This window comes from Doryrhamphus excisus, linkage group LG13 (genome assembly GCF_037039965.1).
Source record: "Doryrhamphus excisus strain RoL-2023G ecotype Guam linkage group LG13, RoL_Dexc_Guam_v1.1, whole genome shotgun sequence".
In the NCBI taxonomy this organism is placed as follows: Eukaryota; Metazoa; Chordata; class Actinopteri; order Syngnathiformes; family Syngnathidae; genus Doryrhamphus; species Doryrhamphus excisus.
Genome location: NC_136369.1, coordinates 10,822,027 through 10,840,534, shown reverse-complemented (window position 1 = coordinate 10,840,534; position 18,508 = coordinate 10,822,027). Strand labels below are relative to the sequence as shown.

Here is an 18,508-nt window from a genome sequence, read left to right as displayed (position 1 = left end):
CAGTGGTTCTCAATTATTTCCTGTCAAGATTTTTCATGCCCCCTAATTTGAAATGAAATTGAGAACCTGATATTTCTTTATTCAGTCAAACGAATTGATGGCAGCAGCATCCTTCAAGAAAAAAAGACCTCTCCATAACTTATTTTCTAGTTATTAGTATATTTTTAATGTGTATTTTAGGGGGTGCCACAACTAAAAAGTAGTAAAAAAGTATTAAAACCATAGTTTCCAAAAGTGATAGTGCCATAAATGTATGGGATTGTCAGCTGATCCTTGAATATACGAGTACATTAAATTGGATCATCATGTCTAAATGCTCACACACAGCGTCCTCCCATGACAGATAGTACATCATGTTTATATATTTGCTAAAGCTCCTCCAGATGACTTTCACCACATCAGAATTCAAGAGAAGAGCATATTTGTCAAGCTTCAAGCTAGAAATATCTGAGTCAGTCAGCCAAGCTCCATTCAGTGCTGCTAATCCAGCTGCTGGACTCATTTGTCAATGTGGTGATTAACATTAGTTGTAGTTTTCCTCCTGACTTGAGGCTGCTGCTTGTGTGCACACTGAGCCAGGAACATTTCAGGGAGGCTGGAGCGGGGGGAATGAGGAGAGTCTGTTTTTTTTCCTCTTTCTTTTTTTTCTTTTCCTCCCCTCCTCTCTGATCCTAAGGGGTCCTTTCTCTATATAAGGCTTTTGGAGCTGCTCATAGACTGGAGGCACAAGTTCCTGTATGCAGCCAACTTGCAGCAGATCTTCACACACGCACAAAAGGAATACAAGACAGCTCTCCAGCAAGCGGATACTGACAGGAAGCAAGCAGGGGTGAGCTGCTACACTTTGTCTATATTTGTTTTGAGTAACTTTTGCATCTATAGTGCACTCTCAACCTCTGTACAGGAGACACAAAGTTGATGCTCAGTGATGAATGGGGGAAGGATGCTCTTGTGTTGACTCCATCACATTTTCCCCCTTTATGAACCAACAAATTACACATTTCAACACCATGCAAAAAACTTTTGTCAACTTTTCTCATTATTTGTAGCTCTGGTTCTTCCTACTCATTTTTGAATTGTGTGTATAAAAAGGTGATGCTTCATGTGACTTGTTAAGCATATCCATCCATTTTCTATACATTTCTTATCCTCACAAGGGTCGTGGGCATGCTGGAGCCTATCCCAGCCGTCTTCAGGCGAGAGGCAGTGTACACCCTGGACTGGTCGCCAATCACAGGGCACATATAGACAAACAACCATTCACACTCACATTCATATCTATGAACAATTTGGCTGGAACTAAATCATTACCATTTTGTTGTGCTATGTGAGCAAGCAATCACTCACCTCTCAACATAAGTCAGCTAGGAAAGACTCTAGCTTCCCGATGACGGGATGGGATCAATTAGGGGCGAGACCCTATCCCATATAAACCCTATCATTATATCATCAACCACAAAGTTACCAAAAATGGTTCCTTGCCTGATAAAGCATAGTCTAATTTCATTATTTTAAAAAGCAGTTATGTATCTTGTCCTATTACTATTAGAGAATAAAATAGGGGGCTTCAACAAACATAAGAAGTAGAATTAAATAAGCTCTGCTTCTGCCGACTACTTTTCGGACATAATGTTCTTTAATGTTTAAGCATGTTTGAAATAAAATGAACCATTCCCACTCAAAGCAAATGAGAAAAATCAGTAAAAAAAATCTCAATGTTTGTGTTGAGTTGACATGTTGAGGTGAAGTAAAGGTCATCTGATGGCTCCATGTGACAGTACTTCCATGTCTGTCACTTTGGTCTAAAATTCAGGAAAGCCATGAGAAGGGCCCAAACAGAGAAACTGCTCGAGGTTGAGTGTGAAATAGGCAGCAGCAGCAGCAGGGTGTGGTGCCTGGCTCAGCTGCCCTGCTGGATCCGTGTGCCCAGTGTTGGCACCGTGTGTTGACTCAGCAGTCGGTGCCAGACCTCAAGCTGCTTTTTTTTTTTTTTTTGCTGCAAGAGGGAAAGTAAAGGTGAAGGAAGTCAAGGATAAGAGCAAAGAAGTGCAAGACGTTTGTTTTCTTCTCGGCCCACTCAAACAAGCTGCACCTTTTTTTCTTTATTTATGTCTTGTCTTGCTCAGGTCATCCTCGTCACAGAAACAGGAACTTCAGACTTTTTTCTATTCAGGTCAAAATGGTAATGGTTTTATTTCATTTGAACATGCATCAGATTACAATTGAATGCATCACATAATCAGTTCACAGTTCCACATGTCCAAAAGGAGTAGGAAGAAGCAAAGCTTATTAAATCCTACCCCTCCATCTGGTACTTTTACAATCAGTAACTGTTACATTTGTTCACTTCCTGCTTTCCATAATACAGTTTAATTTTTTTATTATTTATTTAATTTTTTTTAATTGACAGAGATTATGGGTTTAATATGGGTTTATTGTTTCAAGCATTATTACATTTGTAAAGACAGAATTTCTTTATTTACAATTACAATCTCTACTATGAATGTAATGATAACATGTGAAAGTAGCCTTTTATATTGTGGTTAATTGTTGCAGGTGTCTTATTATTTATGTCATTTATGTTAAGAACAGGGGCAGCACGGCAATTGAGTGGTTAGCGTGCAGACCTCACAGCTTGGAGACCAGGGTTCAATTCCACCCTTCACCCTCGGCCATCTCTGTGCTAGGTTAATTGGCAGCTCCAAATTGTCCATAGGTATGAATGTGAATGTGAATGGTCGTTTGTCTATATGTGCCCTGTGATTGGCTGGCGACCAGTCCAGGGTGTACCCTGCCTCTCACCCGAAGACAGCTGGGATAGGCTCCAGCACCCCTGCGACCCTTGTGAGGAAAAGCGGCAGAAAATGAATAAATGAATGTTTAGAACAGATAATGATATATGAGGGTTTATACTCAGGATGGTATTGATGATATTTATGCTTATCTCCAAATTACTAGAATGAAATCCCTACTGCACTTTATTGTGACATCATCAACAGTTATGAGTAATGACAGGAAGTGAGCACTCCATCACATCTGAGGTGTCGTCTCTCAAACGTTGTAATGATGAAATATCCTGTCTCTACAGGTTACGTGTAGACCTCCTCTCCTCACATTTAAACACAAGTCACGCCACCTGAAGTGTCAACAATGGCCTTCATCCCTCTCCTGACCCTCCTGCTGCTCTCCTGGCTCGGACCGGCGACCTCTCTCGTCCTGCCTGACTCCAAGGAACTCAGGCAGCTGCTGAGCCGCTACAAGGAAGAAGTGGGTCAGAACGGCAGCAGCAGCAGGATCAGACGTGCCATCCGATGGTCAGACCGGGAGGAGATCCTCCAGCTGCACAACAAGCTCAGGGGCTCGGTGTACCCGAGTGCTTCCAACATGGAGTACATGGTGAGTGCGTGTTTGCAGTACTCGTAAAAGTAGTTGCATGAAAGTCATCTAGTCAGCACAAAATGCTTTTATAAAGTGCCACAATAATAAAACAGTCAGATTATTACCCGCTGAGGTGTTGGATAATAATGCTGACTTTGTCCTGTCTACTCCCTGCTTCATGCTGGAGAAGACAAGCCAGGAGGGGGGAAAGCCTGCAAGGCAGTGAAGTGGGCAATTATTGTTGTTGGGACTCCTTGACAGTTAGGCAGTGTGCTATGAAATGTGTGTGTGTGTGCGACCACCAAAAGGTTGGAAATTTACTGAAGGGCCGTCATCTCTGCTTTCCACTCAGTATAGTTGATTTGTAGTGGACTGAGACCAGCACGCATTGGAAGGTTTACGTTATGCGGTTATTCAGGTCAGCTGAGCCGCATCTGGACTGCACTGATCCTCAGTGGATGTTTTCATACATATGTATGCTCTTATTAAGGCTTATTAATGTACACAGGTGTGGGACGATGAGCTGGAGAGGTCCGCCACTCATTGGGCTGAGGTGTGCCAGTGGGATCACGGACCTCAGGACCTGCTCATGTCCATCGGACAGAATTTGGGAGTTCACTGGGGCAGGTAAGACTTAGATGTTCCGGGTCCTGTTTGGACCATTAGAATTTTCACTTCCCTCACCTTTCCAAATGGTGTAGTGAAAATTAATTAGGAAAATCTTTGCTTGAGTTTTCTTGTTATGCCAGCAATATGTTTTTAATCTGAACTAAAAGGTTTTATGCAAATAACAAAGAACCAATTGTGCAAAGAGACTTCCTGTCCAGAGGTAATATACTAAAAGTACTATTAAATGAGGCAATTAATGTGATCATGTATTTAACCTTATAAGAAAACATTTTAATATGAACATTTTCTCTTTATGTTACACTTTTTTGCTGTATGTTTTCTACTTTTTTTTTTTTTTTTACAAATATTTAAACTTTCTCTTCATATTTTTTTCCTTTGTGATTGTAATACTATAACTTTTTGCCAACTATACTTTTGTATTGGTAATTGCAACTTATTGTTTTGTTGTTTTCCTTTAATTTTTTTAAATTCATATTACTTTTTTCCTCTAAATATTATTACTAATCCCAATATTTAGTCTTTTAGTCCCCAAAAAACAGCCGTGGTCTGTGAATGGCCCCTAGGCCACACTTTGGACACCCCTGATGGAGAGGAAGCAAAAATGGAAGAAAATATGGTGTTCACATCCCAGTTCTGTTCATCCCAAAGGTGTTTGGTGGGCATGAGGAGGGGAGGGGGGGCTTTCAAGTTCTTCCACACCAAACTTGATGAACCTTGTACACAGGGAACAGAAAAGGGCCATCTCACAAGGCTATAGAGGCCCTTTGCTACGTCTTATTCATCCATATACTGCTTATCCTCACAAGGGTCATGGGCATGCTGGAGTCTATCCCAGCAGTCTTCGGGCGAGAGGCGGGGTACACCCTGGAGTGGTCGCCAGCCAATCACAGAGCACATATAGACAAACAACCATTCACACTCACATTCATACTTATGGACAATTTGGAGTCGCCAATTAACCTAGCATGTTTTTGGAATGTGGGAGGAAACCGGAGTACCCGGAGAAAACCCACGCACAAAAACCACTGAACATCAGAAAATCCAAACCTATCAGAATTACTTTCTTACTATAACATTAACTAACCATGTTTCAATGAAGATTCGAAAAGAGTCAAATGTCTGTCGGGAACCGCTGGTGTACTACAATGTATCCACCGCCTTTGGGGTGAAATAGAACAGACACGGTGAGCCTGCATCGTTCCCTCTCTCAGGTCCAACAACAGTGACCTCTGGACTCTTCAATGTTTTCCAGTGACACACTTTAACATCTTGTAGAAAATCCTTCAAGAAATGTGAGAGTGCATATTTTCCTCCCTATCCATTTGTCATTGGTGTAATGTCCCGATACTTTTGTCTCGGGTGCATAGAAAGGTTTATTGTTGTATGCATAGTATATATGTGTGTGTGTGTGTGTGTGTGTGTGTCCACAGTGTGCCTCTGTATTTTGCTATGACAGCAGTGCCCTTCCAGGAATCTACTCTCATTCTCACAGCCCCCCCCTCCCTTTCCCATCTTTTCTTCCTGTGCCAGCACACCCAGAGGGGAGTCCCTTCTTTCCGCTCCCTTTGCACTCCCCCCATGGAGCTCAGCACATTTCAATACCGTAAAAAGACATGTTTATCCTGAGACCTCAAACTGATTTGTCAAGCAATGGGGTCGTGTTTAGTTTAGTTTTGAATTTTTGTTGTTTTTTTTTTTTTTTTTTTAAACCTGATTTAATTTCTCATGCTGTGAACTACAAGCAGAAGGAGGTTCATGTGGTGTTTCTCATGTCTGGCCAAAGCACCTGGCAGACTCCTCATATTGTTTACCCCCCCTTCATCCTGATTGAACCTACTGTGTGTGTGTGTGTGTGTGTGTGTGCAGATACCGCTCCCCCGCCTCCCACATCCAGGCCTGGTATGATGAAGTAAAAGACTACACCTATCCTTACCCTCACGAGTGCAACCCCTGGTGTCCTGAACGTTGCTCCGGGCCCATGTGCACCCACTACACGCAGGTGAGACAACACTACACAACCTTGTGAAAACCCACAAAAACTACAGTGAGAAGAGGGCAAAAACATGCATAGAGTACTACCAAAAGACCATATGCAGTTGTACATGAAATACAATTGTGAACATGTAGTATTTATTAAAAATAAGGATACGTCGGGTTGGGACAAACAGAAAGACACCTGAGAGAAATTACTGCAAAACTGCATTATCAAATTTTGCAGGTGTACCTAATATTACGGCTGCTTAGCATGGATGAATTAAGACAAAATCTTCTTACTGTGAAGCGGCCAGGATTTGCATTCCACCTCCCTCATGCCCTCACCCTGGAAACTGATCAGCGCCATCTGGCATCCATTTCCACTCACTCTTTCACGCTTGACCTGCATTCTTATAAAGATGCTGCAGTGATGAGACGCATCTTCACCATGTCAATGGATGCGGTGTCTAAAATGTGACTCCCTGTATGGAGAGCCCTCATCTTAAATAAGTAGCACACATAGCACATGAATCTGAGTGCTGACTCACTGCTTCCAGTGGCCTCGAATCCTCTCTACCGGGAAAAAACGATGAACATTCCTAAGGAGGGGAAAGCACACACATATGTTTGAAGGGACGGGAGGAAAAGTGAGGCGGAGTATTTGGAACATACAGTGTTGTATTCCCCTTCAAATAGCACATCATTCATCTTTTTCACCGCTGCAGCAGTTTTCCATTTAATAAGGTGTTTTATTTCACCTTGGAATTAAAACAGGGGCTGCTCCATTTTGGATGATGAGAACGGTTGTGGTGATGTTCACACGCCATAAGTGTGTAGCAGGAGCAGAATAGCAGGTACGAGCATTGAACCGTGCCCCAGTGGCCTCATTAATCATGACGGCCTGTCTGCTGGCTTCCTACTGGAATGACCCATTGAACCCAAGCTGAGGTGACTTGAGGAAAACATAGTTTTATGGGGTTCTTCTTCTATAGGTGTCTTCTGTCTCATCAGATCTTTGAGCTTACGTTGGCCTTTCTTACAATTTTTACAGTTGGTTTGGGCCACCACGAGCAGAGTTGGCTGTGCCGTGCACGTGTGTCCAAGGATGAACGTGTGGGGAGATATCTGGGAGAACGCCGTATACCTCGTGTGCAACTACTCCCCAAAGTAAGATTCCGGCATTTACACCTTTTTTTTTTCTCTTGCTTACATTTTTCCGCCAAAAAAAATTCTGGCATAGCATCGCATGTTCCTAATGTACATACAGCTGCTTGGCTTGACCGCTCATTTAAGCACTGAATGACATTTTCAGGCCGTTAAAATTCCTCCAGAAGTCAGAAAATAGAAACATAATAATGAAGCACCGGGAAAGAAAAATAAGAGCTTGTTTCCATTGCCTCTGAGACAACGAGGAGGGTTTTTATTAGCCTCTATGGAGTGTTGACCACAGGGAAATAGTGTTAAAGTCATTACAAGGCCATTGCGCACAGTGACTGATGCTGACAGCTTTCGGCCTGCAGTCAACATTTCTGTCCTGTGCTTCTGCAGGGGCAACTGGATCGGGGAGGCGCCATACAAGAATGGACGCCCTTGTTCCCAGTGCCCTCCCAGCTACGGTGGCGTTTGCAGGAATAATTTATGCTACAAAGGTGAGTTCTTCAAAGGCATTCAAATGAAATACAATGGAACGCTAAGAAGTATCTCATTGTTTTAGCCTTTATCCGCATGGAAATGGCATTTTTATTGTTTTATTGTTCTTTTTTATTGCATATTTTTTTATTGATTGATTTACAGTGGGAACAGCACATATTAATTAATATTTTTACAAATGTAAATATGGCAGATTATAGCCTTGGGCTAATTTCCATCTGCAGACCCCCTGGCAGGTTGATGGTAAGGTTTACATACAAGATTTTTTTATTGTTTAATTTTTATTGTGTATTTTTTATTGATTGATTTAAAGAGGGAACAGCACATATTAATGAATATTTTTACAAATGTAAATATGCCAAATTATAGCCTTGGGCTAATTTCCATCTGCAGACCCCCTGGCAGGTTGATGGCAAGGTTTACATACAAGATTTTTTTATTGTTTAATTTTTATTGTGTATTTTTTTATTGACTGATTTAAAGAGGGAACAGCACATATTAATGAATATTTTTACAAATGTAAATATGCCAGATTATAGCCTTGGGCTAATTTCCATCTGCAGACCCCCTGGCAGGTTGATGGCAAGGTTTACATACAAGATTTTTTTATTGTTTAATTTTTATTGTGTATTTTTTTATTGACTGATTTAAAGAGGGAACAGCACATATTAATGAATATTTTTACAAATGTAAATATGCCAGATTATAGCCTTGGGCTAATTTCCATCTGCAGACCCCCTGGCAGGTTGATGGTAAGGTTTACATACAAGATTATTTTATTGTTTATTTTTATTGTGTATTTTTTATTGATTGATTTAAAGAGGGAACAGCACATATTAATTAATATTTTTACAAATGTAAATATGGCAGATTATAGCTTTGGGCTAATTTCCATCTGCAGACCCCCTGGCAGGTTGATGGTAAGGTTGACATACAAGATTATTTTATTGTTTATTTTTATTGTGTATTTTTTATTGATTGATTTAAAGAGGGAACAGCACATATTAATGAATATTTTTACAAATGTAAATATGCCAAATTATAGCCTTGGGCTAATTTCCATGTGCAGACCCCCTGGCAGGTTGATGGCAAGGTTTACATACAAGATTTTTTTATTGTTTAATTTTTATTGTGTATTTTTTTATTGACTGATTTAAAGAGGGAACAGCACATATTAATGAATATTTTTACAAATGTAAATATGCCAGATTATAGCCTTGGGCTAATTTCCATGTGCAGACCCCCTGGCAGGTGGATGGTAAGGTTTACATTCAAGACACTATGCAGACCAAACACAGTAGGACAAACCCAAGGACAGTACACAAGTATAAAAAGAAAAAGAGGCATATATATTGAGTCCATCAAGCATTTAGCAAATGCAACTTCTATTGGTCCAACCCATATTGCACTGCACTTTATTGCACACATTTATATTACACAGACCCAGTTCATATTGCACAAATTCCTATTGCACTAAATATTATTGCACCTGTTTATACTGCACAAATCCATATTGCAATGAATATTATTGCAGAAGTACCTTTTGCACCAACATGAGCAACTAATACTAGGTCACACATTCTCACATGGCTGAGCATGTTTATTGAGTGGGAAAATCAGAAAATGGCGGCTTGTCACTTCCATGTAGGCAAGCAAACCACTACCTTCTGAAAACTGAAATGTCACTGCCCCTGTCACCTGACCATTAGTGACAAGCCGAATATCTACTATCTTATGTTATGTCTAATATAATGTCTACTATATTGGGCAATATGAGTGTAAAGGAGGGCTCTAATAATGTTAAACATGGGGATGCTCTGCTGAGGGGTTTATGCTGCCGATTCTGTTATGATCACCATGAGTAAAATGGGCCAATACTGACACTGATAAAGTAAGCGTACATATTTATGATCAGTGCTATTGGCCCCCTGCCCCTTCACTACTTGCGGGTGGGGGTGGAGGCCAACCTTGGGGTTTCTGGATGACCTGCCCTACCTTCTGGGCCACTTCCACCAAGAATAGTTAACCATACATCCTATTGTGACTGAACAAAGCTCTTGTGAGATTTGGCTGACATCATTAAATTTGCAAGTTTTGTAGCTGTTCTGACCAGCTTTTTATCCAATGTTAGATTCCCAGCGCTCCGAGACGGAGGATATGAACGAGGTAGAGAAGCCTCAGGTGCCCGCCGTACCTCGCACCACTGCTAAACCTGCACCCAAACCCAACCCATCACCTCCGAGGAAACCGGTCTCCAGACCGTCTGATCCAAGCACCCCATCCTCAAAGAATCCTAGTAACACCTACTTGGGTATGTAGGAATCATGATACTGTACATTATCCCGTATCATTTTGTCATGTTATACATCACTTTATATCTGTTTTACACCGATTCTTGCAGCTCAGAGCATTAAATGTGAGACCAGACTGAGAGACAAGTGCAGAGGAGTAACCTGCAACAGGTACTTTTCCTTCCACATACATCTAATAAGATGCAATGAAAATATAATTTTGATAGACAATATCTGAAAGTATGGTTGGAGTTTTTACAGCTGCACTGCGTCACACTGACAGTGGTTTGTAATATTTTAGGTATAAATGTCCTGCTAATTGCCTGAATAGAAAAGGAAAGGTCTGGGGGACGCTGTACTATGATGTGGTGAGTTATAAGAAAAATGTACATTTCATGTTCATGATTCGTGACTGACGAGGCTCTTGTTATTGAAGCAATCAAGCATTTGCCGTGCTGCCATTCACTCTGGTGCTATCGACAACAATGGAGGCATTGTAGACATCACAAGGATGGAGGCAAAGGTACCCTTCTTTGTCAGAGCCACCAAAAATAGCGTGGAGTCTTTCAGGTAGGTGTCTATGGATTATTACTTTTACTGGCGCATAATAACTACTTTCTAAACATGACATTTAATGTGTTTTACAGTAAATATAAACCAGGAAATGCATTTACGCTGGTCAAAGTACAAGGTAAGGGAAGGAGTACAGGTAAATAATGACAATGATGCATATTCTACATTTGTATTCTCTCCTGTGTCTGTAACAGAAGCAAATGCAGATTGCTACACCACAGTGGCGGAGATCTGCCCATTCACAAAGCCTCTGTCACACTGTCCAAGGTGCGTCATCATATGTGCTCTCCGAGTATCTTCTTCTTTCTCTTTCCGCTTTTCGCCACAACAAATCAATCTCCTCCATCCAACCCTGTCTTCTTTTTTTTTTTTTTTTTTTATTTATTTGGGCAAAATACACGAAACACACGGTGCTTCTCCCACACTAATCAAAATACAACTCTCCATTATTTACATCTGTATTCAACTATCTGGTCACAAGCCCAAAAGGAGTAGGCTGAAGCAAAAGCTTATAAATGCCTACCCCTTTTTGCAAGATATAATCATGTTCATGTCACTGTCTTGTTTTCCCCTGTTATTATTGTCATTGTAATATTCATTCATTCATTCATTTTCTACCGCCTTTTCCTCATGAAAAGGGGGTCGCGGGGGGTGCTGGAGCCTATCCCAGCTGTCTTTGGGCGAGAGGCGGGGTACACCCTGGGCTGGTCGCCAGCCAATCACAGGGCACATATAGACAAACAACCATTCACACTCACATTCATACCTATGGACAATTTGGAGTTACCAATTAACCTAGCATGTTTTTGGAATGTGGGAGGAAACCGGAGTACCCGGAGAAAACCCACACATGCACGGGGAGAACATGCAAACTCCACACAGAGATGGCCGAGGGTGGAATTGAACCCTAGTCTCCTGGCTGTGAGGTCTGCGCGCTAACCACTAGACCGCTGTGCTGCCCCATTATTAATATTACCATTTTCATCATTATAGTTAACATTTTTTTTAATTATTTAATTTTACAGACTTCATTGCTTCATGTAGAGTGCTGTATCATTCCATCTGTTATTTTCTGAAATCCGCAGTATTTGTGCTTTTATTGTCAATTTATTAGCCCACTTTTTTGTGACATTTACATATCATTGTCTGGATTGCATGTGTCTAATCTTGTGCATTAAAAAAAACATGCATCTGTCTCTCTCACTCATGTCCTCCTTCACTACATCCATAACCTCTTCTACCAATATATTCACTATCTCTCCTCTGGACATGTCCCAACCATCTCAGTCTGGCTTCTCTGACTTTATATCTAAGGCCTCTAACATGTAATGTCCCTCTGATGTACTCGTTCCTGATCCTATCCATCCTGGTCACTCCCAATGAGAACCTCAGCATCCTCATCTCTGCTTCCTGTCTTTTCCTCAGTGGAACTGTCTGTAGACCAAACAACATGGCTGGTCTCACCACAGTTCTTTCTACTGTGCTCTCTGAGTATAAACTCTTGGTTACACTGAATGGAACTTTTGTTGCTGCAGCGACTAACATCTGTTTGTTTCCTTAGGGTCCTCTGTCCTTCTGACTGCAAGAGTCAGCCCTCTTATTGGTCACCAGTCATTGGCAACAACATCTACACAGACGTAAGTGATTGGGATTGGCCATCACAAGTAGATGCATGGAAGAACTGATTGGTGGCTCGGAGATGAAGTGGTATTGCAGTGTTATGTTTTGTATTGTCTGCACTGAAAATGAACCAGATCGAGAATTTAATACCAAGGTACGTACTGAACTAAAATCATCGAGGACATTTTGAGTTACCCCAGAGAACAGGAACATTACAGCATGACGAGTTCTCTGCAACTACTTCCTGTACCGGAAAAAACAGAAATGTGTTTCAGACGACTGCTTTATTCATCATCACTGCAACTCGTTCTAAAAAGCATGTTGAAAGTGGATTGCTTCAGTGTATAGCAGACTAAACAGCGATGTGCAAGAATTCACGTCACCTTCATGAGTCAGCGTGTTGAGTTTACAACTGGCACTGACACATAACGTCTATGTGACGTTTAATAGGCTTTCACCTTGTATGAACTTCTTAAGTTGACATCCAGCTGGCTGCACATCACAGCCCCCCCCGGAGACACCTGGGCTGTCAATCCCATTACAAGTCAACAGACCCAAACATCGTGCAACAAATGTTGCCCTGCGATGTTTGAGCAGAGCTGTCCTCTAAAAGAAATAGAACTATGTGGCCCTGGTGCTAAAATCTTTCTTTCTTTCTTTTGACAGAACTCCAGTATTTGTAAGGCAGCCATCCATGCGGGTGTCATCCCACCAGACGGGGGCTTTGTGGACGTGCTGCCGCTGGACAAAAGAAAGAATTATGTTGGTGTGTTGAAAAATGGTATCCAGTCTGAAAGGTAATTTTCTAGTTTATTATGTTTTCCAACACCATCCAACAGCATTACACAAAAAGGTATTCTACTAACCTTCCACTAATCTAAAACCATGTGGTTTGTCTTATTTTTAGATAATAATTCATCATCTTAAATGACTTGAGGCATATGCAGGAGGTATTATGATTATTTGGTGATGATCCAAATTAGGATTTTTCAGCCTTGGCAGACGTCTATGCTCTACTGGACACTGTCAGCTGAGAGATTAGCATGTAGGCCACACAGTCAGGAGATCGTTCGGTTTGATTCTCCGTTTCTCTCCGGGTACTCCGGTTTCCTCCCACATTCCAAAAACATGCTAGGTTAATTGGCGACTCCAAATTGTCCATAGGTATGAATGTGAGTGTGAATGGTTGTTTGTCTATATGTGCCCTGTGATTGGCAGGCGACCAGTCCAGGGTGTACCCCGCCTCTCGCCCAAAGACAGCTGGGATAGGCTCCAGCATGCCCACGACCCTTGTGAGAATAAGCAGTATAGAAAATGAATGGATGGATGAATAAGATGTAGCAAAGGGCCTCTATAGCCTTGTGAGATGGCCCTTTTCTGTTCCCTGTGTACAAGGTTCATCAAGTTTAGTGTGGAAGAACTTGAAAGCCCCCCCCCTCCCCTCCTCATGCCCACCAAACACCTTTGGGATGAACAGAACTGGGATGGTGAACGCCATACTTTTTTCCATTTTTGCTTCCTCTTCCATCAGGGGTGTCCAAAGTGTGGCCTACAGGCTATTCGCAGACCACGGCCATTTTTTGTTTTTTTTTTTAAGACTAAATATTGGGAGTAGTCATAATATTTAGAGGAAAAAAGTAATATGAATTAAAAAAATTAAAGGAAAACAACAAAACAAAAAGTTGCAATTACCAATACAAAAGTATTGTTGGCAAAAAGTTATAGTATTACAATCACAAAGAAAAAACCTATGAAGAGATGGTCAGTTGCCCACTGCTTGTGTGTGCATGATTGCAAAGCAACATAACTGCATGACTGAATTTTCTTCACTGACCTACAAAGCCCTTTCATTTTAGTACAGTTGATTTATTTGCTGAAACCCAACAGTTGAATAAATTGTGGCGAGTATTTGCAACCAGGCTAAGAAAATGTAGTTTATTTGAGTCGACATTTTAAAGGCTTTCCACTGGACCTGAAGGTCCAACTGTGGTCAAAAACATCCTGCACACTGAACAAGTAAAAAAAAAAAATCCAATCAAAGTTCATTTTAGACTAGAATAAAACATAATATTTATCTCCAAATTCATGCTCAACTGTAGCCAGATAACTTCTCTGGATCTCCAATTTGAGTGAAATTGGAAGGAAATGGTTGATTTTGAAGTGTGTGTGAAAAGAAATGTGCATTTATTCCACACACCGTATCATGATTGATGTCTTCTTGAGCTGTACAAGGGCTCCATTGCATGCACACCATGTTTCTCACATCCCTCGCAGTCTGTGGCCGCCTCGGTGGTGTAAAAGTAGGCGAGGAAGGCCTTGTGGCCGGTGCTGTTGTAAGAGTAATGATGTGGTTTTGCTGTGTGGATGGGCCACACATGGGATCTTTGCTTACTTTATAGCCTGGCATTTCAATTGAGTGTGCAAAGTGATGTTTGGGCCAAAAAACTCCAACTGGTCTGACTACAATGAAAGTTTAAAAGCCCACACTTGTGGCGGCGTCGGGCTAGGGGGTCAGTAAAGGGCTGAGTGGAAGTCGGTACTGTTGCTTGGCAGGTTGGAGTAATCACTGTGGATCTGATTACTTGAGGCTGGAAATGCTGTCAACCACCTCATCAGTGCTGTTCTATAAGAATAATCATGTCTGATATGATACCAGGTGCATGGCATAACATGAGCATGAAGAAAGCAGTGAAATGAACTAATTATAGTCATTGTGCAGTTAGCTGGCAAGGTTAGTGCCAACATATTTAGCATTATACCAAATGATATGTTCAATGCAACTTAAATTGCATTGCTGGTTGGAGGATGTCATTCAACTTGGTACGATAAAATACCAGGATAAACATTCATTCATTCATTCATTCATTCATTCATTTTCTACCGCTTTTCTTCACGAGGGTCGCGGGGGTTGCTGGAGCCTATCCCAGCTGTCTTCGGGCAAGAGGCGGGTTACACCCTGGACAGGTCGCCAGCCAATCACAGGGCACATATAGACAAACAACCATTCACACTCACATTCATACCTATGGACAATTTGGAGTCGCCAATTAACCTAGCATGTTTTTGGAATGTGGGAGGAAACCGGAGGACCCGGAGAAAACCCACGCATGCACGGGGAGAACAGGGTGCAATTGAACCCTGGTCTCCTAGCTGTGAGGTATGCGCGCTAACCACTCAACTGCCGTGCCGCCCCCAGGATAAACTAATGTGATAAAATAAATACAATTAATTAATGGATTAAATGCTACCGTGCATCTGCAGGGAAACCGTAGCCTAAAAAAGACAAATAAAATACAGCAGACTACTCAGTAGGATCATCTGGACAAGTTAGTGTTGTTGACTTATGTGCGGCATCCCCTTCAAATCCCTTCCAGGGACGCCATTGTTTTACCAAGTGATGGATAAATCATAACAAATGTCCTCTTTACGTGTAGCTCTCTGAAACATCATATGCCTTGTCTGTATTGCAGCAAGAGTAACACAGATGGAGGCTCCTTCCGTGTCTTTGCTGTGAGGGAATGAGACGTCCGTCAAGATGATGTTCTAAAGTCACCTCAGCTGCTCACGAGGAGCAGGGCGTGCTCATAGGTTTGATACCACGGCCATTCATGTGCCTTCAGTGGAAGCATTCATTGACTCTAAATACATATTAAATTATAGGATTATGCATATATAGAATATCCTTAGAAATACTTAATGTGTGAATGAGGTTGTAAATTATGATTAACTGAACAGCTGGTGCTGGGTCTATGTATTGTTTTTGGAGTTATGTTTACATTGAAGTTTGTTATTTCATTCTTTTATACGCAGGAATGTATACTGATCACACTTTATTTAATCAGCGTGTACATACTATATGGTGTTTTGTTTTTATTTTAAAAGGAATAGCATGTATGCTCTGTTGGATACTCTTTATTTGCCTATCTTTGATGATTTCCGACTGTAACATCAAATGAAAGTACTTTCATGTTAAAATGAAGGATGTGTACGGTATGTTTTATAGAATTTCAGCACATGATGTACTGAAGGTGTTGTAATGTGGAGTCCAGTAGTACCAGCTGCTAATGGGACTTGAATGTTGGCAAATTTGTGGTTACATTTCATGGCAATAAGTCACTTTTGCTTCTACTTCTCCTTTCTACATTTCCCAATTTATGGCATGAAAAATAGCAATTTTACCTCCGCTTCCCCACGCAAGACAGATGAATGTGCCACAAAAGCATTTTATATGTCACGATTAGACCATCATTTGAATTATTCTACTCTTTACTGCAATGTTTATGTGATAATCTCAACCCTGATTATAATTTCCTTATTGAAATCTTAAAAGACCACAAACCATTCTTATCCTTATTATCAGAAAATCGCTAGATCCACTAAGAGAAGCATAATTCCTCATTCTACCTCAGTCCTATCGCTATGCCTTCAGGTCTTTAACATGTAGCAGTTGCAATAGCAAGTATGATGGCGTTTGTAAAGTTATAGGTGGTGTTAATAATATATTTTTTGCCCTTTTATGCAGCAAGGTCATGGTTAGAATGTATGACTGTGTTTGAAGTCTCTTGTTGCTTTTATACAGGCATGTATATATGATTTCTATATATTTTTTTTGCACAATTTGAAAATAAAATGGAAATTTAAACTGCAAATATCAATGTTTCGTATTCATTAAAAGAACCTCAGGGTGATAGGATCTTATTTGCATAGGCAGCTTTATTTTAACATATTTATTTATCAACTATGAACCTGTTTACATACTTTAAATCAGCTCGGAAATCACATGAAACCACTGTCTTCCATCCAAAGAGATGACAGGGCTTTTTGCAAAACTGAAATTGTTAACAAATTAAACAATGGGAAGAAATAGCAGGGATTTTTTAGGTCAAGGAAGAGAGGTAGCATTCTTCCTATAATCAAGCCAAGACCTCTGGGCAGTTGACTGAAATATGTTATAATGACTCCAGACTGATTATCAAGTCCAGATGATGTGATGATATTTCTAGAGCAGCTGATATTGACTACAGAATAAGTATGCGGAAAGAAAAACAAAAAACATCAGCTGACCAACAATCATCAGCCACATTTGGTAACCTTGCACAATCGAAGATCCAATACATACGTATAAGCTCTATCAAGAATTGTGCCTTTATCAAAATAATCATGACTGCACTTCCCTCTCTTTTGCCTTAAAGGTAATAGTAGTAATTATCACTGCATTTCAAGAAGTTCGGTGCTAGAAAATCTATAAAAATTGAACATTTGACACATGCACCTCAAATACTACAACGCCCAGAATGCACTGTAGAATAGCTGGTGTAGTTTAGTAGCAGTCTCCCAGCCTTTTCTTTATACTGACACAATTACTCCCACATGTACTCTACTTTGAAATCGCCCCATCAGAACAATGGCAATTGTGAAAAGGAGGTGAAGAAGCGTGTGCAGGCAGGATGGAACGGCGTGTCAAGTGTCAGGCGTGATGTGTGATAGAAGAGTTTCAGCTAAAATGAAAGGAAACATATACAGAGACTAGCCATATTGTTTGGTCTAGAGACAGTGCCACTGAGGAAAAGAACTGGAGGTAGCAGAGATGAGGATGCTGAGGTTCTCATTGGGAGTGACTAGGATGGATAGGATCAGGAACAAGTACATCAGAGGGACATCACATGTTAGAGGCCTTGGAGAGGCCACAATGAGATGGTTCGGACATGTCCAGAGGAGAGATGGTGACTATATTGGTGGAGGAGGTTTATGGATGAAGTGAAGGAGGACATGGGGGTAGTTGGTGTGAGAGACACAGGTGCAGAAGACGGGGTTGGATGGAGGAGATTGATTTGCTGTAGCGACAAAAGAAAAAGAAGAAACTAAGAAAATTGGTGGAATCAAATTAGGAAGAATATTAATACAAATTTTTCAGATGTATTTATTTCACCCACAACACGACTACTCTGCTGCAATAATTCCTCAAAACCACTCATGCGTTCTTCATCACTATTGTAACTGGTTTGGCTTTCTTTTGTTTGTCCTTGGCACGAGAGGCAGCACAGTGAATCCCTGGCTTTATTCCCACAGCACGTCTGGCTCAGAGGCAAGCTACCCCAAGTGAGACAACAAAGTCTGGGACGAGATAATCAGGAATCTCTGGGGGTGCGGTGCAGTCAACCAGTATGTGCCGGAGCGCTCTCACAAAGCGGTGGGTTCATCTACATGCTCCATATTATGGTCTATAATGACAAAAGCTCAGTCATCAGTGCTGACGGTCACACACACACACACACACGGTTTTTCTTCTCCTCCTTTGACGCATTTGAGTTCTGGGAAGGGAGCATTGAGGATTCACAGCACATTACTCAAACATAAGCGTGCAGCATTCGTATCACTCAGCAGTCAGCATT

General features: G+C 41.2%; 1 protein-coding gene across 1 annotated transcript; it reads left to right on the top strand.

Annotated features, from left to right (window-relative positions):
• The first annotated feature begins 695 nt into the window (after positions 1–695).
• On the top strand, positions 696–16,765 carry crispld2 (cysteine-rich secretory protein LCCL domain containing 2). The gene is made up of 15 exons (XM_058089557.2): positions 696–829; positions 3,089–3,396; positions 3,887–4,005; positions 5,875–6,007; positions 7,034–7,149; positions 7,531–7,631; positions 9,764–9,943; positions 10,034–10,094; positions 10,225–10,291; positions 10,360–10,493; positions 10,571–10,614; positions 10,691–10,763; positions 12,058–12,133; positions 12,783–12,913; positions 15,587–16,765. Exons 2-15 carry the CDS (start codon positions 3,151–3,153, stop codon positions 15,636–15,638), a joined length of 1,533 nt encoding a protein of 510 aa, XP_057945540.2. The 5' UTR covers positions 696–829; positions 3,089–3,150; the 3' UTR covers positions 15,639–16,765.
• The last annotated feature ends 1,743 nt before the right edge of the window (positions 16,766–18,508 follow it).

Bases quoted from the DNA above. Each gene is read 5' to 3' on its own strand.
- crispld2 (XM_058089557.2), top strand. From the start codon at position 3,151: ATGGCCTTCATCCCTCTCCTGACCCTCCTGCTGCTCTCCTGGCTCGGA. The intron at 4,006-5,874 runs GTAAGACTTAGA...GTGTGTGTGCAG, and splicing joins TTGGGAGTTCACTGGGGCAG to ATACCGCTCCCCCGCCTCCC. The intron at 7,150-7,530 runs GTAAGATTCCGG...GTGCTTCTGCAG, and splicing joins GTGTGCAACTACTCCCCAAA to GGGCAACTGGATCGGGGAGG.